This window comes from Thalassophryne amazonica, chromosome 14 (genome assembly GCF_902500255.1).
Source record: "Thalassophryne amazonica chromosome 14, fThaAma1.1, whole genome shotgun sequence".
Classification (NCBI taxonomy): Eukaryota; Metazoa; Chordata; class Actinopteri; order Batrachoidiformes; family Batrachoididae; genus Thalassophryne; species Thalassophryne amazonica.
This window is the reverse complement of record NC_047116.1, coordinates 53,015,044-53,039,778: the sequence shown is the minus strand read 5'-3', so window position 1 is coordinate 53,039,778 and position 24,735 is coordinate 53,015,044. Positions and strand designations below refer to the sequence as shown.

Sequence of the window (24,735 nt, the reverse complement as noted above, 5' to 3'; positions counted from 1 at the left end):
AAATTAATATGGCTTTCAGGGACAATTTTATGGGGATTATACAGATTAAGGAGTGTTACTGCCGCTTTAAGGATGGCCCACAACTGCTAAGAGCGCGGTGCGCTCCCAGCGCCGATCGACATGCTCAGACCCCGCTGAAACAACCAGATCATTTCCAACGTGAAGGCTTTGTTGATCCGGGACCTCGTCTGACTTTCATAAAAAGGCAGGAGACGTGGACATCAGCACTTTTTCCAGCACATTCCACTGTTACAGGAGTTTTTTTCATGGAAAGAAAAGTGGAGGGATGCGCCACGGAGCCGTTCATTATGTGGGACACAACCACCTCGATGTTGGTCTCACAGGACGGCTTTCAGGTGGATTTCAGATGGATTCCAGCTGCTTTTCAGTCGTGTGATTATCCGATTGTGATTGTGCATGAGCTGGACATGCCCCAACATGTCCTGGAAGGCTTCATCACGGCGTTGCTTTGCGCCATGCGGCTCCACCGCGACGCGCAGTGGAGCCACTCCTCTTTCCATGACAAAAACTCCTGTAACAGTGGAATGTGCCGTTCATTTCTAAACTGGACGCTGCCTTGATCCGGTATGTCGTCTGACTAGCACAGGAATTGTGAAAAGACGTGACATCAGCACTTTTTTGGCACATTAAGACAGACGTGCGGGAGGAGTTCAACGGATTGTTGCCAGTGATGAGATTCATATGCAGAGCACACATCTGTCTACATATAAGGTCCCGCAGTTGACAGTTCATGTCAGAGCACAAACCAAGCATGAAGTCAAAGGAATTGTCTGCAGTTCTCCGAGACAGATTTGCCTTGAGGCACAAGTCTGGGGAAGGGTACAGAAACACTTCTGCTGCTTTGAAGGTCCCAATGAGCACAGTGACCTCCATCATCCATAAATAGAAGAACTTCGGATCCACCAGGACTCTTCATAGAGCTGGCCGCCAGTCTAAACTGAGTGATTGGGGGAAAAGAGCCTTAGTCAGGGAGGTGACCAAGAACGCAATGGTCACTTTGTCAGAGGTCCAGCATTCTTCTGTGGAGAGAGGAGAACATTACAGAAGGGCAACTATCTCTGCAAGCAATCCACAATCAGGCCTGTATGGCAGAGTGGTCAGACGGAAGCCACTCCTTAGTAAAAGGTTTGATGAGACAAAGACTGAACATTTTGGCGTGAATGCCAGTCATCATGTTTGCCCAAAACCAGGCACCATCCCGACAGTGAAGCATGGTGGTGCAGCATCATGCTGTGGGCATCAGGAACTGGGAGACTAGTCAGGATTGAGGGAAAGATGAATGTAGCAATGTACAGAGACATCCTGGATGAAAACCTGCTCCAGAACGCTCTTGACCTCAGACTGGGGTGACAGTTCATCTTTCAGCAGGACAATGACCCTAAACACACAGCCAAGATATCAAAGGACAACTCTGTGAATGTTCTTAGCCCAGACCTGAATCTGGTGAACATCTCTGAAGCACCGATGGTACCCATTGAACCTGATGGAGCTTGAAAAGTGCTGCAAAGAGGAATGGGCAAAACTGCCCAAAGATAGGTGTGCCAACCTTGTGGCATCATATTCAAGAATACTTGAGGCTGTAATTGCTGCACCTACACCTACAGTGATGCAAATAAGTATTTGATCCACTGTCAATGTTGCAACTTTTCCCACCTACAAAGACTGGAGATGTCTGTAATTTTTATCATAGGTACACTTCAACTGTGAGAGACAGAAACTAAAAAGAAAAAAAAAAAAAACAACAAATCACATTGTATGATTTTTAAATAATTAATTTGCATTTTATTTCATGAAATAAGTATTTGATCACCTACCATCCAGCAGGAATTCTGGCTCTCACAGTCCTGTAATTTTCTTTAAGAAGCCCTCTTATTCTGCACTCTTTACCTGTATTAATTCCACCTGTTTGAACTCATTACCTGTATAAAAGACACCTGTTCACACACTCAATCAATCACACTCCAACCTATCCCCCATGGCTAAGACCAAAGAGCTGTCTAAGGACACCAGGGACAAAACTGTAGACTTGCACAAGGCTGGGATGGGCTACAGGACAACAGGCAAGCAGCTTGGTGAGAAGGCAACAACTGTTGCCGTAATTATTAGAAAATGGAAGAAACACAAGATGACTGTCGATCTCCCTCGGTCTGGGATTCCATGCAAGATCTCACCTCGTGGGGTAAGGATGATTCTGAGAAAGCTCGAACTACACAGGAGGACCTGGTCAATGACCTGAAGAGAGCTGGGACCACAGTCACAAAGGTTACATTAGTAACACACGATGCCATCATGGTTTAAAATCCTACAGGGCAGCAAGGTCCCCCTGCTCAAGCCAGCACATGTCCAGGCCCATTTGAAGTTCACCAGTGATGATCTGGATGATCCAAAGAAGACATGGGAGAAGGTCATGTGATCAAATGAGACCAAAATAGAACTTTTTGGTATCAACTGCACTCGCAGTGTTTGGAGGATAAGAACAACCCCAAGAACACAATCTCAACCATGAAGCATGGGGTGGAAACATAATTGTTGGGGGTGCTTTTCTGCAAAGGGGACAGGACGACTACACTGTATTGAGGGAGGATGGATGGGGTCAGTATCATGAGACTTCGGCAAACAACCTCCTTCCCTCATAACAGCCACTGAAGGTCGGTCATGGCCTGGCCAGTCTCCAGACCTGAACTCAATAGAAACTTTTTGGAGGGAGCTGAAACTCCAAACATGAAAGATCTGCAGAAGATCTGTATGGAGGAGTGGACCAAAATCCCCTGCTGCAGTATGCAAACTTGGTCAAGAACTACAGGAAACGTCTGATCTCTGTAATTGGCAAACAAAGGTTTCTGTACCAAATATTAAGGTCTATTTTTCTATTGTATCAAAAAAAAATTATTTTGTGCAACAAAATGCAAATTAATTATTTAAAAATCATACAATGTGATTTTCTGATTTTGATTTTTTTTTTTTTTTAGATTCTGGCTCTCACAGTTGAAGTGTACCTACGATATAAATTACAGACCTCTCGATTCCTTTGTAGGTGGGAAAACTTACAAAATCGACAGTGGATCAAATACTTACGAGTCTGTCAATAAGCAACGGTCCTTTTTATTTTTTTTCAAAACTATATGGATTTCATTCATATGTTTTTACGTCAGACATGCTTGAACCCTCTTGCGCATGCGTGAGTTTTTCCACGCCTGTCAGTGACGTCATTCGCCTGTGAGCACTCCTTGTGGGAGGAGTCGTCCAGCCCCTCGTCGGAATTCCTTTGTCTGAGAAGTTGCTGAGAGACTGGCGCGTTGTTTGATCAAAATTTTTTCTAACCTGTGAGACACATCGAAGTGGACACGGTTCGAAAAATTAAGTGGTTTTCAGTGAAAATTTTAACGGCTGATGAGAGATTTTGAGGTGATTCTGTCGCTTTAAGGACTTCCCACGGTGCGAGACATCGTGCAGCGCTCTCAGCCGCCGTCGTCAGCCTGTTCAAGCTGAAAACCTCCACATTTCAGGCTCTATTGATCCAGGACGTCGTGAGAGAACAGAGAAGTTTCAGAAGAAGTCGGTTTCAGCATTTTATCCGGATATTCCACTGTTAAAGGAGATTTTTTTAATGAAAGACGTGCAGGCGGATTGCAGCGTCGGCTCGCAGCCGCCGCGACGCTCCGCCACAGGAAAAACACCTCTGTTGGAAGCCTTGAGGACAAGTTGGAACATCTCCAGCTGATAAACAATTTCTCATATACTCACTCCACTGAAAGCCATCAAAAGCCGCCTGGATTTACAAATGGTTATCAACACGGAGGTGTTTTTCCTGTGCCGCCGCGCCGCGTCGGCTGCGTCCCGACGCGCGGACCCGTCCGCACGTCTTTCATTAAAAAAATCTCCTTTAACAGTGGAATATCCGGATAAAATGCTGAAACCGACTTCTTCTGAAACTTCTCTGTTCTCTCACGACGTCCTGGATCAATAGAGCCTGAAATGTGGAGGTTTTCATCTTGAACAGACTGACGACGGCGGCTGAGAGCGCTGAGCGACGTCTCGCACCGTGGGAAGTCCTTAAAGCGACAGAATCACCTCAAAATCTCTCATCAGCCGTTAAAATTTTCACTGAAAACCAGCTTAATTTTTCGAACCGTGTCCACTTCGATGTGTCTCACAGGTTTAGAAAAAAGTTTGATCAAACAACGCGCCAGTCTCTCAGCAACTTCTCAGACAAAGGAATTCCGACGAGGGGCTGGACGACTCCTCCCACAAGGAGTGCTCACAGGCGAATGATGTCACCGACAGGCGTGGAAAAACTAACGCATGCGCACGAGGGTTCAAGCATGTCTGACGTAAAAACATATGAATGAAATCCATATAGTTTTTGAAAAAAATAAAAAGGACCGTTACTTTATTGACAGCCCTCGTATTTGCCTCATTGTATGTAAATGGCTATATTTTCAGAGGCCAACAGTAGTTGGACAATTGTTTGACATGCAGTTTCATGGCCAGATTGTGGTCTATTCCCTCATTATTCCATCACAAATTAAGCTGATTAAAAGCCCTGGAGTAGATTACATGTGATGACTTTGCATTTGGGAGCTGTTGATTTGAACTCTCTATATCACATCCAGACAGTTGAGGCAAAAGAAGGAGGCCATAATTAGACTGAAGAAGAAGAAGAAGAAGAAGAAGAAGAAGAAGAAGAAGAAGAAGAAGCCTATCAGACATATTTCAGATACTTTAGCAGTAGCTAGATTGCTTGATACATGCTGTGAAGTGATTGATAACAGAATTCTTTCTTTGGTGAAGAAAAATCCCTACAATCATCTCAGCAAGTTAAGAACACTGTGGAGGAGGGAGTTGAATCAATGTCAAAGTCTACAAGACAGGTGCAAACCCCTGGAAACACTCAAGAATGGGAAGGCCAAATTAGGCTTTGTCAACTTCAACTTGATCAACTTGTAGCCAAATGATGGGAAGAGTATGGAGAGGGAAAGGACCAACTCATGATCTGAAATACATCACATCATCTGTCAAACATGGTGGATGCAATATTATGGCTTGGGTGTGTAGGGCTGCCAGTGGAACAATATCACAGTTGACGGAAGCAGCATAATGAAATGTGAAGTTTATAGGGCTATACTTTCTGCTCAGACACAGCCAAATGCTGCCACATGGATTGAACATAGCATCACACGCAGTGCAGACGGATAATGTCCCAAAACAAACTGCCAAATCAGCCGAGGGCTTCTCAAGGCAAAGAAATGGAATATTCAAAGAGTTTCAATATAAAAATGCTGCCATTTTGTCAAAACTGACTTGAGACCTCTATTTCCCAGCTTGTGGCAATACAAATGCAAATATGATCCAGGCTTTTAGTCAAAATGTTCTTTATGTCTTGTACCAGATGTGCTCAAATTTGCTTTTTTTTGCAAAGTGCACCATATGCCAACCCTTTTTGTTGTCAGAGCACTCCATATGAAGCGAGGTGAAACGTTTAAAAAAGACTCAACATGGGTTCAAAATAAGTGAAGCAAAAGCCCTGAAAATCAACAGTGATAAGACTGGAATCTGCGCAGTCTAAAACAGTGAATTTTATTGCCATAATTTGTTTGAAAAGGGTAAAAATTTGGCAAAGTTTAAGCCCAGTCTTCTTCCAATGGTCAGTTATGTCAAAGAGGCACAACAACCCCCCTTTGTTAAACCCTTTGAATTAAAGCAGAAAGCTTAAATTTCAATCACGTCTTGATTGTTTCTTTTTGAATATATTATGATGGTGCATCAAAGCAAAATTACTAAAATTGTGTCCATATGAGCTATTCTCTGCTGACACTGATTTTTCGGAATACTTAAGAATCTGCTGTTAAATAGGTTTTCATTGGACCTTAATACAGTAGTGTTCAGAATAATAGTAGTGCTAGTAGTACTGCCTCTCTTCAGTTCGGCCCCTTGATTGTGACACAGCTGCGGTCACTTTATGCGTCTATTTAATCACGTCCTCGTAGCTTTTACCGGTTCATTGTGTACCTCTGCTGATCTCTGCGCTTTAAATCTATGAGTACTTTACTGTTCCTGAATTGTTGTTCCCTGCATGTTTTTCCTGTTTGTGTGCATTTTGATGACGCCTGTTGCTCAGGACGTGTGGGATTCTGTTTTTTTGTACTGTTTGGGTGGATTATCACGTTGGACACTTACAGTAGTGTTCAGAATAATAGTAGTGCTATGTGACTAAAAAGATAATCCAGGTTTGAGTATATTTCTATTGTTACATGGGAAACAAGGTACCAGTAGATACAGTAGATTCTCACAATCCAACAAGACCAAGCATTCATGATATGCACACTCTTAGGCTATGAAATTGGGCTATTAGTAAAAAAAAAGTAGAAAAGGGGGTGTTCACAATAATAGTAGTGTGGCATTCAGTCAGTGAGTTCGTCAGTTTTGTGGAACAAACAGGTGTGAATCAGGTGTCCCCTATTAAGGATGAAGTCAGCACCTGTAGAACATGCTTTTCCTCTTTGAAAGCCTGAGGAAAATGGGACGTTCCAGACATTGTTGAGAAGAACAGCATAGTTTGATTAAAAAACAATTGATTGGAGAGGGGAAAACTTATACGCAGGTGCAAAAAATTAAGGCTGTTCATCTACAATGATCTCCAATGCTTTAAAATGGACCAAAAAAAAAAAAAAAACAGAGACGCGTGGAAGAAAACGGAAAACAAACCATCAAAATGGATAGAAGAATAACCAGAATGGCAAAGGCTCACCCATTGATCAGCTCCAGGATGATCAAAGACAGTCTGGAGTACCTGTAAGTGCTGTGACAGTTAGAAACGCCTGTGTGAAGCTAATTTATTTGCAAGAATCCCCCGCAAAGTCCCTCTGTTGAATAAAAGACATGTGCAGAAGAGGTTACAATTTGCCAAAGAACACATCAACTGGCCTAAAGAGAAATGGAGGAATATTCTGTGGACTGATGAGAGTAAAAATGTTCTTTTTGGGTCCAAGGGCCGCAGACAGTTTGTGAGACGACCCCCAAACTCTGAATTCAAGCCACAGTTCACCGTGAAGACAGTGAAGCATGGTGGTGCAAGCATCATGATATGGGCATGTTTCTCCTACTATGGGTTGGGCCTATATATCGCATACCAGGTATCATGGATCAGTTTGGATATGTCAAATACTTGAAGAGGTCATGTTGCTTCGTGCTGAAGAGGACATGCCTTGAAATTGGTGTTTCCAACAAGACAATGACCCCAAGCACACTAGTAAACAAGCAAAATCTTGGTTCCAAACCGACAAAATTAATGCTCACAGATGTGAAGAAATCATGAAAACCTGTGGTTATACAACTAAATATTAGTTTAGTGATTCACAGGATTGTTAAAAAAGCAGTTTGAACATAATTAGTTTTGAGTTTGTAGCGTCAACAGCAGATGCTACTATTATATGAACACCCCCTTTTCTACTTTTTTTTACTAATAGCCCAATTTCATAGCCTTAAGAGTGTGCATATCATGATGCTTGGTCTTGTTGGATTTGTGAGAATCTACTGAATCTACTGGTACCTTGTTTCCCATGTAACCAATAAGAAATATACTCAAAACCTGGATTAATCTTTTGAGTCACATAGCACTACTATTATTCTGAACACTACTGTATGTTAAACTTCACAACAAATAGAAAGCAGAAAATTGATGTTAAAACAGACTAGGGCCTCATTCCCAAAACAGTACGCTGAATTAAGGTAATGTAAGCCCACAGATTGACAATAACCTTCCCGGCGCCATTCCATTCAGATGTTTTAGGGAAACGAGGCCACCATATCTAGATGGTATTGTGGATTTTAGTGTGTTTACCTTCACCCAGATCCAGCACAGCGAGTACAGCGCTGCTCCGAGCCTCTCCCAGGTGATTGTTGGCAATGCAGGTGTATAGGCCAGCATCACTAGGTTTGCAATCCCTAATCCAAAGCCCTCCATATTCTTGGTTTCCATATTGAGGAGGTCATCATTGTGATACCAGTACAAGGAAGCTGGGGATCTCCAGCCACAGTCACCTTGAGGCGGATGTCGCATCCTGTACCTACAGCAGCATTCCTCATTTTGCGTATGAAACAGGTGGAGTTGGAGTAGGATAAGCAGGTCCTTCAGGGTCTGGAACCACCTGGTCTGGGCTCGCTTTGGACCGTTTTGGTGGGATGATGGGGCTCGGCGGAGCTGCTGTGTCATCAGCCCCTTTCTTCAGGGTCATTTGTACCTCAGCTTTTCTCATTGTTGAACTAGTTTGGTTGATCTTGTACAAAGTTTAAAGATGCACCTATAGGTAGTACATAACAGTGACAGGGCCCGCTTTGGTAATTCTACAACCTGGGCACAATTTACAATTTAATAACATCAGAAACTCTGACCAACTTAAAAAATATATTTAAGATAGAAGTATTAAGTATTATAATGACCATTGATATAATTCTGATATGTTTAAATAAAATCTTCTTCATCTGAAAAACATAACTGTCATTGTTTGGAAATTGTTTAAAGATACTTCCCTCTGACTACAGTTGTCCAAACACGAAAATAAATTGTTGATTACCGGGTAATTAAGGAGATAGAGATGGCAGCCTGTCCCTCTCCTGTTCACGTGTATTTTTAGGGCAAGACCCACTGGATCATGTTGCATTAACAGCTCTGTTGACTTGTCTCTTGGAAGAGGCCGACCTGCTTCCGTCCCAATTTTCCTGATACTCCTGTCTGGTCAGCCTTTGTAACCATTGCCAGTAGTGCACAAGTTCTTCTAGGAGAAACAGTGAATCTTCAGTGACTTTCTTCTTAATTCCAGTTGTTCTTGTAAGACTTCTCATGGAACGCAAACATCAGATCCTGTCCCAAAAAGTTGCATATTACTCCTGTAAGTCGTGTGAGTTAAATCTCCCCACTCATGACCTCCCCCCTCCACCTCTGCCAGTCAGGTCCGGAGGGTGAAATGGCAGTCTGAACCCAGCGAGTCGAGCAATGACAGCTGCATGGAGATCCATCTGTCCATTCACTGCAAGGCTCCCGCCCCTTTGTCATTTTTTTAGCCAACCTGAGTTCAGTAGACCATGTGAGATGGTGTAACACTGAACAGAGAGGAAGGGGTGAGAACATGGGCCGCTGCTTTTATGTCAAATGTAGATGCTGACACTGTGCTCCCAAGTGTATTGAGGTGGACAAATCTCATTGAAAGAAAGAAATAAAATCCTGATAATATTGTGGACTGATTACGGCACGGCTTGAATCTTTTAAAGAAAAGTTTCAGAGTACTACAAAATACCAAAAATAAACCTGCTATACTCTGTATATAAAATGTAGATATACTATGGTAATTCTGGAGTGCAGAGACAATGATGATCACGAGAGGACAACAACTTGGCAGCACGGTGGGTTAGTGGTTTGCACTGATGCCACACAACAAGAAGGTTATGTGATCGCTTCCCACCCTTTTCTGTGTGGAATTTGCATGTTCTCCCCATGTCTGTGTGGGTTTCCTCCGGGCACTCCCATTTCCATCCACATTCAAAAACGTGTTTATTTCGGGTCTGCTCCTTTCTCTGGTCCTGACCAAACCAGAGTCTCTACATCTGGAGTTGGTGCCTGGATGCTGGACTGTGGCTGCTCACTGCTCCTAGTGGTTGGATTGTGTCTAACTGTAATTAGGTTGGGTTAAAATGCAGGCGACACATTTTGTTGTATGTATTTCTGTACATTGACAATAAAAGCCATTATTACTATTATTATTTAAAATAACACAAAGACAGTCTGACATCTGCCCATTTTGCAGTCCCAGTTTAGCATCCTGTACCCCTTGTTTTCATGTTTAGCACTTTAATAATATTTTAGTACTTTTTCTAACTGTATGAAGTTGTATTAGAATTATTTTCATATATATATATATATATATATATATATATATATATATATATATATATATAAAATTGAATTGAAAAAAGCTTCCCCAAACCTCAATACAATGTCATATATGGAGCCATTAATGAATAGTATAAAGTAGTGAATACTGAGAGAGGAACTCTTGGGCTCTATACAAAATTGCAATAGATTTTGACATTTTGGATTTAACATAATTGATATATATATATATATATATAGATATATATATTATATATATATATATATATATATATATATATATATATATATATATATATATGTGTGTGTGTGTGTGTGTGTGTGTAAAATCACCCTAAATATTTCTTTGGGGAGTTGTATAAAAATTGACTACTGTCTTTGAACCAAAGGACAAACAAACAAACAAACAAACAAACAAACAAACAAACAAAAGCATAACAAACCTGAGCTTATCTTGTCACATTTTACAATGTCTCAGAGGATTGTTTTTAATAAGTCTGCAAGAAAAAAGCTCCCACCACATTTAATATTTTACTGAAAACAGGCGTTAAAAGGAATCCATAAGGAAATCAAAGGGCTTTTTTAACCGAATTTCCAACAGAAATGCACATAGTAGGTGAAAAGTTTGTTTACACTCTCCTCTAGTGGCCGTCATTGTCACTGCACTGCAGAAATATGTAAAGTTTAACTACAAAGCTGGGTTACATTTTATATTGAAAACATAATTGGGAAGCGTATTAGATAGTACTCTGAAGTATATTTTGTTAGCTGCATTCATTGCAATATAGAATAAAGTAGATGCAGTAGATCTGTAGGCGACACAATTTATTATTATCATCATCATTGTTGTTGTTATTATTATTATTATTATTATTTTGTTTTATTTTATTTTTTTTACCAGAGTTGTACAAATGTTCATTCTCTGGAAATTTAAATAAAAGTATTGTATTTTTAATTTTAGTTCAGTTATCAGCCCGTTTTGGCTGTGTTTTCAGTTAGATTTGTTATTGGGGTTTGTCATGTCCTTATTTTTAGTTCTCGTGGGTGGGTTAGTGCAGCAGATAGTGAAACAATCATGCAAAGGTGATAAAATCATCAAATTCGGCAGAAATACTCCTTAGACACTCCTTTTTGAAAAAAAGATTGGTCACTTGACTTTTCAATCGGTGGACAGGTAGGGTCAATTGAAGAATTACACAGAGGTCAAAATTAAAAGTTGCTCCAATCATATTGAAAATATTCCACATTATTTGCTGATCATAAAGATTCCAAAAAGGTATAGTTTGGACTATCTGTGACTGAATTCTATGGAGTTACGGGATAAAAACAGCAAGAATGGTGACAAAGGTCAGTTTCATTTTGTACAGGGGTCAAAAGTTAAAGTTGCTCCAATTTTGGTAAAAAAGTGATGCAAATTTTTGGTTGAGCTAATAGGATTAATAAATGGAATAGTGTTGACAGTGTTGAATGCTTGGTCTCCAAAGTAAAGGTCAAACAAGGTCTACGTCTATTGGATTCTATGACATGTGACATATGTTACCCCGTAACGTGATAACTAAGCATAATACATGGTCCAAACATTCCTTTTAGAACCATGTTAACTCAACTTCTGGGTTTGCCAGCTGCTTTAATGTAACTGTCAGTCCCTCTGTTATCCACCTGCTCCCCGGGCACACAGTTTATTCTTTAGTCCACATCTGTTGTTATATGTTATGTCTGATTTCATTTCATTTATTTGTGCAAGGACAGCATACAATTACATTATGCTCATCAAGAGAGATGTTTGTACCAGATTGTAGCTGCAACAGCTAATTTCCATCTGTAGTCCTTGAGGGTCAGGGGATACGCATAGGGCTATTAAATACATCACAAACAAACCTACAAAATATATAATACTAATTCATAAAATATATAATATTAAATTCATTCTTACGTCATTCATTTCTAAAATACTGTGCCATATCAAAACGTTTAAAACAATAATTCATAATTCATCCCTGTCACTCATAACATGCAGCATCAAAACATCAAAATTGTCAACACATTCATAAATTCATCTAAACCTCTCAATTACTGTACAATATCAAAACACTTGTAAAAGATATTCACCCTTCATACAGTTCATCTCTCAATTTCTATATAGAAACAGAATACTTATTACACATGTTTAGTGTTACCTTTAGCAGTGCTATATATTTAGTGCCTACATCTTTGATTTTGAAGAAGCCATGATTTTACCTTTACAGAAAATGTCTTAAAGTCTGGTTGTGTTTTTATTTCTTCTGATAATATATTCCATTTCTTAGTGGCTCTGTAAGAAAATGTCGATTGTGCAAATGCAGTCTTACATTTGGGAATGGTACACTGCCTCCGAGTGGTTGCTCTTGTTAGCCTTGTTGTTGTATCAGAGGACAGGTGAATGAAGTTCTTGAGGTAGCGGAGCTTGATTATGAACTATTTTGTATACCATTTGAACCTCATGGAAAAAGATAAAAATTCTCTTAACGTTGTTAGATTTGCTTGAGCCCAACTTGTTATACAGTAAGTAAAATGAGGTATTATCATTGCATTTAGAAAGCATTTTGCAGCCTCTGTTGTTAATGTATTTCTTGTGCTTTTAAAAGTAACTAAATTAAATTTCAAAGTGTTTGAGATCTTTTTTATATGCTTCTTAAAACTGAGAGTTGAATCTAATGTAAGCCCTAAATATTTGAACTCAGTTACATTTTTTATAATTTGATCATTGATAATAATATTTGGATATACTGTTGTTTATTCTTAATAGTGAAATACATGGCTACTGTTTTTTTCCAAGTTTAATGTTAGTCAGGATTCCTGAAGCCAGGTAGAAACTCTTCCCATGGCTATAGTTAGTTTGTTCACAACCTCAGTCATATTTGTTCTGTGTGTGTATATTATTGTATCGTCTGCGTACATTTGTATGCTCACATTGTCACATACTGAAGGTAAATCATCTGTATATAAAGAAAATAATGCCGGGCCCAAAACTGACCCTTGTGGTAAACCTATATTGCACAGTTTTATCTCAGATACTACATTATTCTGACACATTGATTTCGCCCTGATAAATAAGATTTAACCAACTTATTCTGTTTTCTGATAGATTCAATCTTTGTAATTTTGAATAGAGAAGTTCATGATTTACGGTATCGAACGCTCTGCGTAAGTCTAAGAAAATTGCTCCAACAACTCCTCCTTTGTCTAAATTTGATTTTATGTTTTCCAAGAGATAGCTATAGGCTGTATCTGTAGAATGGTACTTTCTAAAACCAAACTGCATAGGATGTAACAACGCATTTGATTCTAGATGGTCAATTATTTGCCTGGACACTACCTTTTCTATGATTTTGGAGAATATTGGAAGAATGCTAATCGGTCTATAATTTTCCATTTCTTGTTTATTACCAGATTTGTGTATAGGAATTATTGCTGCAATTTTCATTTTATCTGGGAAAGAATTTTGTTCAATTGAAAGATTTGTTAACCTTGTTAGTGGTTTGATTAAGTATTCAGAATTTTTTTTAATGAGCGCAGAGTCTATTCCATAGATGTCTTTACTTTTTGAATTTGTCAGAGAAACCAAAATTTTTTTTTTTACCTGAAATTCATTAGTTAAGCATAGGTTCAATTTTTGGTAATCTGTTATTAGTCTTTTTTTTGGGATACACTGGAGTGAATTTTTGGCTAAGTTCATATATAGAATTGATAAAATATGTGTTAAAATTATTTGCAATACTTACGCTATCATTAAAAATTTCATTACAACATTTAGTTTGTGTAATTTCACATTTCTGATGATCTTTGCCCATCAATTTATTGAGTGTTTCCCATAAGGGCCTTTTGCTTCTTTATTTTATTTAGAAAAAAAATTCGCTTTAGCTTTCCTGAGTTCTGATGTTACTTTGTTCTTCATCCCTTTAAATACTATGTGATCTGTATTCCGGCCTGATTTTAAAGAAAATTTTTAACGCCATATCTCTAATTTTCATCATTTGCCTCAAGGTCTCATTTAACCAGGGTATATTTTGCTTTTTATTTTATGATGGTCATTGTATTTAGTCACCTTATGTTCTCTTTATGTTTTGTCTTTTTTTTGTCACATGTTTTATTATCTGTTTGCTGGTTATCATATTTTAATGTCTGGCTTTCATTTATTGTCCACGTTATTATTTTTATGAGGATGATTATTTAGTCTTGCACCGGTTATTATCACCCTGTGTTACGTTCTTTCACGTGCCTCTCTTCAGTTCGGCCCCTTGATTGTGACACAGCTGCGGTCACTTTATGCGTCTATTTAATCACGTCCTTGTGACTTTTACCGGTTCATTGTGTACCTCCGCTGATCTCTGCGCTTTAAATCTATGAGTACTTTACTGTTCCTGAATTGTTGTTCCCTGCGTGTTTTTCCTGTTCGTGTGCATTTTGATGACGCCTGTTGCTCAGGACGTGTGGGCTTCGGTTTTTTTTGTACTGTTTGGGTGGATTATCACGTTGGACACTTACAGTAGTGTTCAGAATAACAGTAGTGCTATGTGACTAAAAAGATTAATCCAGGTTTTGAGTATATTTCTTATTGTTACATGGGAAACAAGGTCAGTAGATTCTCACAAATCCAACAAGACCAAGCATTCATGATATGCACACTCTTAAGGCTATGAAATTGGGCTATTAGAAAAAAAAAAGTAGAAAAGGGGGTGTTCACAATAATAGTAGTGTGGCATTCAGTCAGTGAGTTCATCAATTTTGTGGAACAAACAGGTGTGAATCAGGTGTCCCCTATTTAAGGATGAAGCCAGCACCTGTTGAACATGCTTTTCTGTTTGAAAGCCTGAGGAAAATGGGACGTTCAAGACATTGTTCAGAAGAACAGCGTAGTTTGATTAAAAAGTTAATTGTAGAGGGGAAAACTTATACGCAGGTGCAAAAAATTATAGGCTGTTCATCTACAATGATCTCCAATGCTTTAAAATGGACAAAAAAAACCAGAGACGTGTGGAAGAAAACAGAAAACAACCATCAAAATGGATAGAAGAATAACCAGAATGACAAAGGCTCACCCATTGATCAGCTCCAGGATGATCAAAGACAGTCTGGAGTTACCTGTAAGTGCTGTGACAGTTAGAAGACGCCTGTGTGAAGCTAATTTATTTGCAAGAATCCCCCGCAAAGTCCCTCTGTTAAATAAAAGACGTGCAGAAGAGGTTACAATTTGCCAAAGAACACATCAACTGGCCTAAAGAGAAATGGAGGAATATTTTGTGGACTGATGAGAGTAAAATTGTTCTGTTTGGTCCAAGGGCCGCAGACAGTTTGTGATACGACCCCCAAACTCTGATTCAAGCCACAGTTCAAGTGAAGCATGGTGGTGCAAGCATCATGATATGGGCATGTTTCTCCTAAATACTAGTTTAGTGATTCACAGGATTGCTAAAAAAGCAGTTTGAACATGATAGTTTTGAGTTTGTAGCGTCAACAGCAGATGCTACTATTATTATGAACACCCCCTTTTCTACTTTTTTTTTTTTTACTAATAGCCCAATTTCTAGCCTTAAGAGTGTGCATATCATGAATGCTTGGTCTTGTTGGATTTGTGAGAATCTACTGAATCTACTGGTACCTTGTTTCCCATGTAACAATAAGAAATATACTCAAAACCTGGATTCATCTTTTTAGTCACATAGCACTACTATTATTCTGAACACTACTGTATGTAAATAAAACAGACTTCCTTACTTACTCCTTGTGTTTTGCTGCCTGTATTTTGGGCTATCTCTGACTATCAGCAGAGTAAGCACAACAATCTCATATCATGGGCCTCCAACTTCTTGACAGACAGGACACAGCAGGTGAGGCTGGGGACCACCACATCCAGCACACGGACAATCAGTACTGGTAGCCCTCAAGGTTGTGTGCCCTCCCCACTGCTCTTTTCTCCCGCTATACTAACGACTGCACCTCAGGTACCCCCTCTGTTAAACTCCTGAGGTTTGTGGAGGACACCACCATCATTGGACTCATCCAGGATGGTGATGAGGCCTCATACAAACAGGAAACAGTTGGTCCTCTGGTGTGCTCAGAACACCTGGAGCTGAAACTGCTCAAGACTGTGGAAATAACGGTGGAACTTCAGGACCCCCCCCCCCCCCCCCCCCCCCACACACACAACAACCATCCTCAACAACACTGTCTACTCTGGACAATTTCTGGTTCCTGGGATCCACCATCTCACGGGATCTGAAGTGGACCTCCCACATAGACTCCATCCGAAAAAAGGCACGGCAGAGAATGTACTTCCTCAGACAGCTCAGGAAGTTCACCTGCCCCATCATCTTCTATACTCCATCATCCAGTCTGTCCTATGCATCTCCATCTCTGTTTGGTTTCCTTCTGCCTCCAAACATGACAGACACAGACTTCAACAAACTGTCAGGTCTGCAGAAAAAAATCATTGCAGCCAGCCTGGCCTCCATTCAGGACTTATACCGGCGGCCCAGGACCAGGAACATCTCTACAGACTCTTCACACCTGGACACACACTGTTTAAACTCCTTCCATCTGGTCGACGTTACAGAGCTGTGTTTGTGTGTGTGGGAAACTGTAACACTTACAATATGTGTGCATCAATTAATGCAGTAACAAAGATTAACATCACAATTGAGACTTAAACTGTATAATCATTTGCTAAGGTGCCCATGTTAACTAAGTGAATTTATTCATTACTTGATTTTAAAAAAAAAATGAACACTATTAAAATGGATTACTAAACATTAGTTAACGCTTAAGTCACTGTCAGTTAATACTTATTCCTGCATTAACTAATGTACATTAATATGTACTAAATGTAAAGCATTACCACACTAATATTATGTTAAGCATGTTTTCTTTGTTATTAAAGGGGACATATTGTGGAAAATCAATTATTTAAATATTTCTGAAACCTCATGCTAAATTATCCCCAGAGTCCTATAATTCTATTTCTGTGCTTCAAGATGCTACACTACTAAAACCAAATTTTTGATACATACGATTAATTATGTGCACAACTAGGGATGTGAAAAGTCAGATTTACACCCATTCCTTCTGTTTGAGCTAATCAAGTCAGAGAAATGGATACACACAGTTGTTGTCTACAAAAGTGATATAGTTGCCTTACTTTTAATTCATCCAAACATATTCAGGCAGAGAAGACCACAATTTGAAATTTGAAAACAATTTGAAATTTGGACTCATCAGACCCAACACACTTTTCACTTTGCATCTGTCTATTTCAAAAGAGCTCGGTCCAGAGAAGTCGGCACGTTTCTGGATGTTGTTGATGTATGGCTTCACTTTGCATGGTAGAGTTTTAACTTGCACTTGTAGATGTAGCGACAAACTGTGTTAACATGACAATGGTTTTCTGAAGTGTTTTCTGAGCCACGCGGTAAGATCCTTTACACAATGATGTCGGTTTTTAATGCCGTGCCGCCTGAGGGATCGAAGGTCACGGGCATTCAATGGTTGGTTTTCGGCCTTGCTGCTTATGTGTAGAAAGTTCTCTAGATTGTCTGAATCCTCTGATTATATTATGGACTGTAGATGATGGAATCTCTAAATTTCTTGCAATTGAATGTTGAGAAACATTGTATTTAAACTGTTGGACTATTGTTTTTTTTCATGCAGTTCACAAAGTGGTGATCCTCACCCCATCTTTGCCTGTGAATGGCTGAGACTTTTGGGGTGCTCCTGTTATATCCAATCATGACACTCACCTGTTTCCAATTAGGTGTTCTTTGAGCATCATCAACTTTCCCCGTCTTTTGTTGCAGATGTGCTGAGTTTCAGGTCTCTCTTACAGACTCCGTGAACCTGAGAAACAGTCTGCCGGTTGGTCTTGTGCCAGTAGCTAGCTCACCATATAGAATGTCTTTTGGAATTCGGCCATCCTGCATGCATACGACGTTACGAGCCCACATAGATGCTCAGGGAAAGGAGGGGCAAACATGCTTGGGATTTTGCTCTGGCAAGCACGCCTTGTTAGGGACACGGCCCTGCCAGGTGATGCCCAGAATCTTTCTGATACTGCGCAGGTGGAAGGCATTCAGTCTGCCTCTTGGCGTGAGTACAGGGTCCATGCTCACTGCTGCAGAGGAGCGTACCCAGAACGCAGGCCTGATACACTCTCATCTTGGTGTTAGTGGTCAGCTATGGTGTTGTTCCACACTCTCTTTGTCAGGCGGGCCGTTGCTGTTGCTGCTTTGCCGATGCGAGTGTTCAGCTCAGTGTCCAGTGAGAGGTTACTGGTATGGTGGAGCCAGGTAGGTGAAGTCCTCCACCACTTCCAGTGTGTGGTCACCATGATATGCGGGGAAAGGTGCAAAGGTGAATTTGTTAACTGAACTGTATAAGACTATATGTTCTTTGCTGAACACACAACTGTTGGTATCGTTGTTGGTAATAAAGTGTGTTGCATCGACCCACCCTGCGCTTGGTGATGATGATAAATCAGCTGATCTGTTCTGCTGTATTCTTCAATAAACCCTGTTAAGGTTTGGATAATAACAAATTTAATTCTGAGTTTTTGTGTCGCTCACGATTCATGACATGCGAGGAACACTTCCCGGTCCTTCAGGACGGAAAAAAGGGTGTTATCCTCAACAACTGACCTGCCTGCAGTCCAGACCTGTCGCCCATTGAAAATGTGTGGTGCATTATGAAGCGCAAAATACGACAATGGAGACCCCGGACTGTTGAACAAATGAAGTCGTACATCAAGCAAGAATGGGAAAGAAGCTTCAACAATTAGTGTCCTCAGTTCCCAAACACTTATTGAGTGTTGTTAGAGTGTTGCTGCTGTAGCGGGATGAAAGTCCCGGGTCCCAATTGAAAAGACGTTCCCGCTAGCTTGGCTAACGGGGAGTTCCCCTTTCGCTGACCTGGTAGAGGAACGGTCTTTTGGTGCGAGCCGCGTGGGTTCGATCCCCCACCGTCATCCCGGTCACGAAGGTCCTGCTGCTTCAATCTGGCATCACGAACAGGATGTGGATCACAGAGTATGCTAACATGCACCTGTGACTTCGGGACGAAGTCAAAAATGGTGGGGAGATGTGTAGTGGGATGAAAGTCCCGGGTCCCAATTGAAAAGATGTTCCCGCTAGCTTGGCTAACGGGGAGTTCCCCTTTGGCTGACCTGGTAGAGGAATGGTCTTTTGGTGCGAGCCGCGTGGGTTCAATCCACCACCGTCGTCCCGGCTATGAAGGTCCTGCTGCTTCACTGCTATAGACTTAGACTGCTGGGGGGTTCCCATGATGCACTGAGTGTTTCTTTCTCTTTTTGCTCTGTATGCACCACTCTCCATTTAATCATTAGTGATTGATGTCTGCTCCCCTCCACAGCATGTCTTTTTCCTGATTCTCTCCCCTCAGCCCCAACCAGTCCCAGCAGAAGACTGCCCCTCCCTGAGCCTGGTTCTGCTGGAGGTTTCTTCTGTTAAAAGGGAGTTTTTCTTCCCACTGTCGCAAGTGCTTGCTCATAGGGGGTCGTTTTGACGTTGGGGTTTTTCTGTATTATTAGTATGGCTTTTGCCTGCAATAAAAGCACCTTGGGGCAAACTGTTGTGATTTGGTGCTATATAAATAAATGATTTGATTTTAGAAGGAAAGGTGATGTAACACAGTGGTAAACATATACCACTGTCCCAGCTTTTTGAAATGTTGCAAGCATCCATTCCAAAATGAGCGAATATTTGCACAAAAACAAATAAAGTTTATCAGTCTTGAACATTAATAATCTTGTGTTTGTGGTGTATTCAATTGAGTATAGGCTGAAGAGGATTTGCAAATCATTGTATTCTGTTTTTATTTACATTTACACAACGTCCCAACCTCATTGGACTTGGGTTGTACCTTGTTGAAAAGCTGTACAATTCCTTTCAATTTAAATAAAACTTTTGACACAAATTTTCAACATATGAACACTTTTATAACAAATATGCAAAGTGAATTTGTTAAATTCTATTGTCATCTACAGTAAGTCTTAAATCCATCAGATATGAATGTTAAGCTCATATTTATGCCAACGGTAGATCTGGGTTTCAATCCGACTCATTGCTTCCAGTCTGTGTCCATTGACAAGAAACTTAATGTCTGAATTTACTTTGTCTCAGCTCACCCAGCTGTAGATGGGTACTAGACTCAGCTGGAGGCAGTAACCTGTGTTGTACTGGTGCCCATCCTGGGGAGTCATCGGACATGTTATGGCAGTCAGGCGCTTATGGCTTAGTCTTCTGCAACAGAAGTAGTAAGTCTTCTGTTGCACCAAAGTAATGTTTATCATTTAGTCTTATTATATTCCATTCTAATTAACTTACAATCTGACAACATTTATGTTCTTGTGTTGTCGTATAACAACTGGAGACTATTAATTCATTCACTACATTTTCCAGGGTACATGTCTATAGTTTTGCCCAAAGTCTACATATAGTTCCAAGATTCGTGATTCTTTGCTTTAGCTTTGTATCATAGCTGATGCATATGATGTTTATACAGCAGTGTGTTGTAATATAATATATATATATATATATATATATATATATAATTGTGACGTGAACCGAAGGCAAATTTTTGAGGCACTCAGAAATACAAGAGGAACAAGAAAACCACACCACCAAACAAAAAACCTTCACTGTTTTTGACAATTACAAAGTATTTTGTTGTAAAATTAACTTAATTAATTGTGCAATCTTTGAAACTTTGGGAAAAAATGGCACATGATCACTGAGTATGATTCAAAGTGTGTGTGTGTGTATATATATATATATATCAAACTAGGTAAGGTTGTGTCCTTTTGGAGGGGTTTCTGTTGCATATAGGTCTCAAACAAGCTGTCAGGCCAAAATGATGTCTGTGAAAACCTTCTGGGGCTTTGAAGGCTAAATCAAAGTTTTTTATACAGTTTTAAATGTATAATAAATCTGTGGCTGGGCTTAATTAGCAATTGTTATGGTTTAAAAGAACAAAAATCTGACACACAACAGAAACACATATCACATTTCCATGACTGTTATGTCTTCATGTGAAAATTACTTTATAGCCAAAATCAAGTCACTGTTGACCCCCAGAAAAACAAAACAAACAAACAACAACAACAAAACAACCAAACAAAGGCATACCACCATGTAGGAAAAATATATGCATGTATTTATTACCTGAGTATAAGAAACCAGTACATCAATCTGTTTCGACCACTAGGTATCATCTGGGACAAACGCACAATCCAGTGTGCACCATTTCACCCACTTGTTTAGCCAGAAGATAGTGCTGAACATGAGCCCCATACCTGAGAGAAAATGTATTGAAGTTGAAATAACTAACGATGTAGTATAATAAAAATCACAAAAACTTACTGTTCCATTAAACACTGGAAAAACCTCAACAATTAATTTTCATCAATGATGCTCAACATACCCAACTAAAAAACAAGCAAACAACAACAACAAAAAAACCCTGTGTAATTTCATATAATAGTTGTAAACTGTTAGACAAAGGGGTGACATAAAATGAACTAAATCAATAACAAGTCTGCAGAGAAGAACAGATAATTTAACAAATGGTGAAACATCCTCCTCGTTATTTAGTTCTGGACACTGAGGTCTGCAGAGGACACAATCCAGAAAGTGCGAATGACGCAACCGACAGGCGTGAAAAAACTCACGCATGCACACGAGGTTCAAGCTTGGCTGATGCAATCAACGTGCTTCAAATCCATATAATTTTTGCAAAAATAAAAAGGTCGGATGAGTTTTCTAACAGACCTCGTATTTAGCGGTATTAATATTCGCGTTTACATTATGCATATGTACGTATATGTACGTTATGTATTAAATAGCGGTATTTTATTTGGCGGACCTTGTTTAACTCACGAAATTCGCATAATAAATCCCACGCGAATATGTGCACCTTTACAGTATTTGCAACCAGGAAGGAGAAGCTCCCTTTTTTTCTCAGCTTATACATACATGTTTTTACAAACCAGACAAGTGTAATTGTGTGTCTACATGAGTATTTACAAGCCTACTAATCTGTTTATCAGAGGAGGATAGGACCAGGAGCAAAAATTCTCAACCCCATGGGAAAAGTTTATCTAGCAGTTTCCCCTTTCATCACTTAAGAGATTACTCTGGCAGAGGAAATTGAAGCTTGAGGGTGTGTGATAATAGCTGTGTAACAGTTAGTGCTTGTTGCTTATTATCAATGAAAAGAAAATACATAACGTTGATATCCAGATCAGAAAAAAATCAGGCATAAAAAAATCTGCAGAATTCTCGGGGGGGTTCATTTCTACATATGGGAATGGACTACATTATATCAATAAAAAAGCAAAATATGCACAGTAGTAGAAATAATAATGATAATGAATGGACACAGATTTTACAGTTTTGGTGCTCTCACATGAATGTGGATGTGATTTCTGAGGACACTGAAGACATGCTGGATCTATACACTGACATTTTCTCCAGCACACCCATCTTCCTCAGTTCCTGCAGCAGCCTGTTCCTGAACTTTGCTCCCACGAACGCGTACAGCACTGGGTTGACGCAAGCTGTGCAGCAGGCCCAGACTCTGGGTGAAGACATGGCCTGATCCACCGCTATCCTCGATGGACAATTGTACTTCACAATCTTGGCTCTGAACAAAGGTATCGGCCATCACCGCCACATGGTCCGGCATCCAGCAAAGCAAGAAGGCCGCAACCACGGCCACCAATCACCTCTCATTGCTCTTTGACGCTGAAAACCTCCGCGGGTGTGAAGGAGGCGCTGGATGGTGACCCCGTAACACACCAGCATGATAACCAAGGGGATGGTGAAACCTAAGGTGTGGCGAAGAATTCTGGTGGCCAGGCGGCCAACTCGTCAGCACTGCCGGGGTCGTAAAATTCAGCACACACCACGTGACTGGAGTTTTGACGAGGAAAAGGAGGAATTAAAGAGCCCCGGCAGGGACAGGAGGGCGCCGGCAATCCAGACGGCAGCACAAACTCCCCAGCTGATCACCTGCGGTTTGCGCTGCGTGCTTCCATTGACGAACAATCACCAAGTAGCGGTCCACGCTGATGCAGGTCAGGAAGAGAATGCTCGAGTAGAAACTCAGCTCTTGGAGAACGCTGACTATTTTACACATGGCGTCTCCAAACACCCAGCCCTGCATAACAGAGGTGGCCCAGAAAGGAAGTGTAACGGCCAGCAGGATGTTCAGCCACTGCCAGGTGGAAGAGGTAGAGGTCGGAGGTCGCCGTCTCTGCTTGCTACGGCGATCACCAGCCCCACCACCAGGTTCCCAGGAATCGCCAATACAAAGATGAGGACGTAGAAGGACATGACGATAATCGCCACTGTGTTTGAGATGGCCAACACTGTTGCATGGTTGGTTGCAGGGTCAATTCAAATCTGAGTCATTATAAGTAAATTCAGTTCTTCGTAGATTTCATCAAAGTCAAAGATAAAAGATGATGTGTTTGATTCTGTGAAGAAAAATATATATGTTTAGTCAGTTACACAAAACAGATGAAAATATTCCAAAAGCAATTTACATAAAAAAAGGTAGCACTTTAAAAAGTTTCAAGCGTCCTGGCATTCTAGGTGTGTTGTCTGATACAGAACACAGTAGTAGTTACCAGTGATCACTAATAACTAAATAATGGACAAGCCAGATTTGAACAAAATTTCTTATAAATTACCAACTTCAAGTGTATATGTCTAAGAGTGAAAGCTGTCACACATTTTACTTACTGGCATTCATCGATAAATATTAGACATTTAACAGCTTTCCCTTTTTTGGATTTATTTTAAGGCACATCTTAAAAGTTCACCAAACCTTTACACAGAATAGTGTTCTGAAGTGATAAAGACGTTATCACTACCAATATAGATATTGTGCAGCTCCAACTGGAGAATAAAAAAAAAATCAGATGGGAACAAAATTCACTTCCAAATGAATTAGACTATCCCATCATCATTATTTAAAAGAAAAATATCTGAAACAAAATGATGAAGCAGACTGCTGGAATAGGTCCAGCTCACTGTAATTGAATAAGTGATTATAGAAAATTAATGATAAAGCAGGCTACATTGATTTCCATTATATGAATTAATGTCAACCATGGTGATTTTCAAGAAATTGAGTGCCATATTTATTTCATCTAATTAACTTAATCAGTCCCTACAAAGCTTTTTTTTTTTGGTTAATGGGGAAGCAAATGTAACATTTCTATATAAAGTTCCTTTTAAAGAACCACATTCTGATTGCTCTAACTACAGGACATTTGATTTCTTTTTGTGGTCATTAAGGATGACAGTCCTCACCGGTCATCTTGCATCTTCTGTGGTGAAGGCACGATTATGTCAGGAGGAGAAAAGGAACAAACTTTTGTCTCAACAGCCCTCCCCTAACCCCAACCATAGTTTGCTAATATTCATATATTTTCATACCTGACCCTGGAAAAAATCCACTACAGCCTTATGGTAGAATATAACAGCTTTCATTATGATTAACAAACAAAAAAAAGCTTCTGTTCTGTTTTTTTTTTTTAAACAAACAACTATTCTACTGTATTCAAACTGATATCAAAAGCAACCAAATGTCATAATTTCTAATAATGTCACTGGAAAACCCAGCTGGTGTTCAGGTCAGCTGGACTGCTGCTCTTAAAAACAAAACAAAACAAAACCACACGTTTCATTGACATGCACATCGATACCTCACTTTTCAATTAATCTTGCAGGTTTCCTAATGTATGTATTGTAATTTGGTTATTTTGAGGCTGTGAG

The 24,735-nt window shown here is 40.0% G+C and overlaps 1 protein-coding gene and 1 pseudogene across 1 annotated transcript in view; both read right to left on the bottom strand.

Annotated features, from left to right (window-relative positions):
• The window catches only part of LOC117524446 (striated muscle preferentially expressed protein kinase-like), a 150,324-nt gene extending 141,364 nt beyond the window's left edge, over positions 1–8,960 (bottom strand). The window contains 5 exon segments of the mRNA XM_034186232.1: positions 7,862–7,996; positions 7,999–8,037; positions 8,040–8,120; positions 8,123–8,321; positions 8,595–8,960. Of these exon segments, the coding sequence (XP_034042123.1) occupies positions 7,862–7,996; positions 7,999–8,037; positions 8,040–8,120; positions 8,123–8,276 (409 nt within the window). The 5' untranslated portion in view covers positions 8,277–8,321; positions 8,595–8,960.
• Positions 4,787–23,980, bottom strand: LOC117524448 (annotated as a pseudogene).
• Positions 23,981–24,735: the final 755 nt, after the last annotated feature.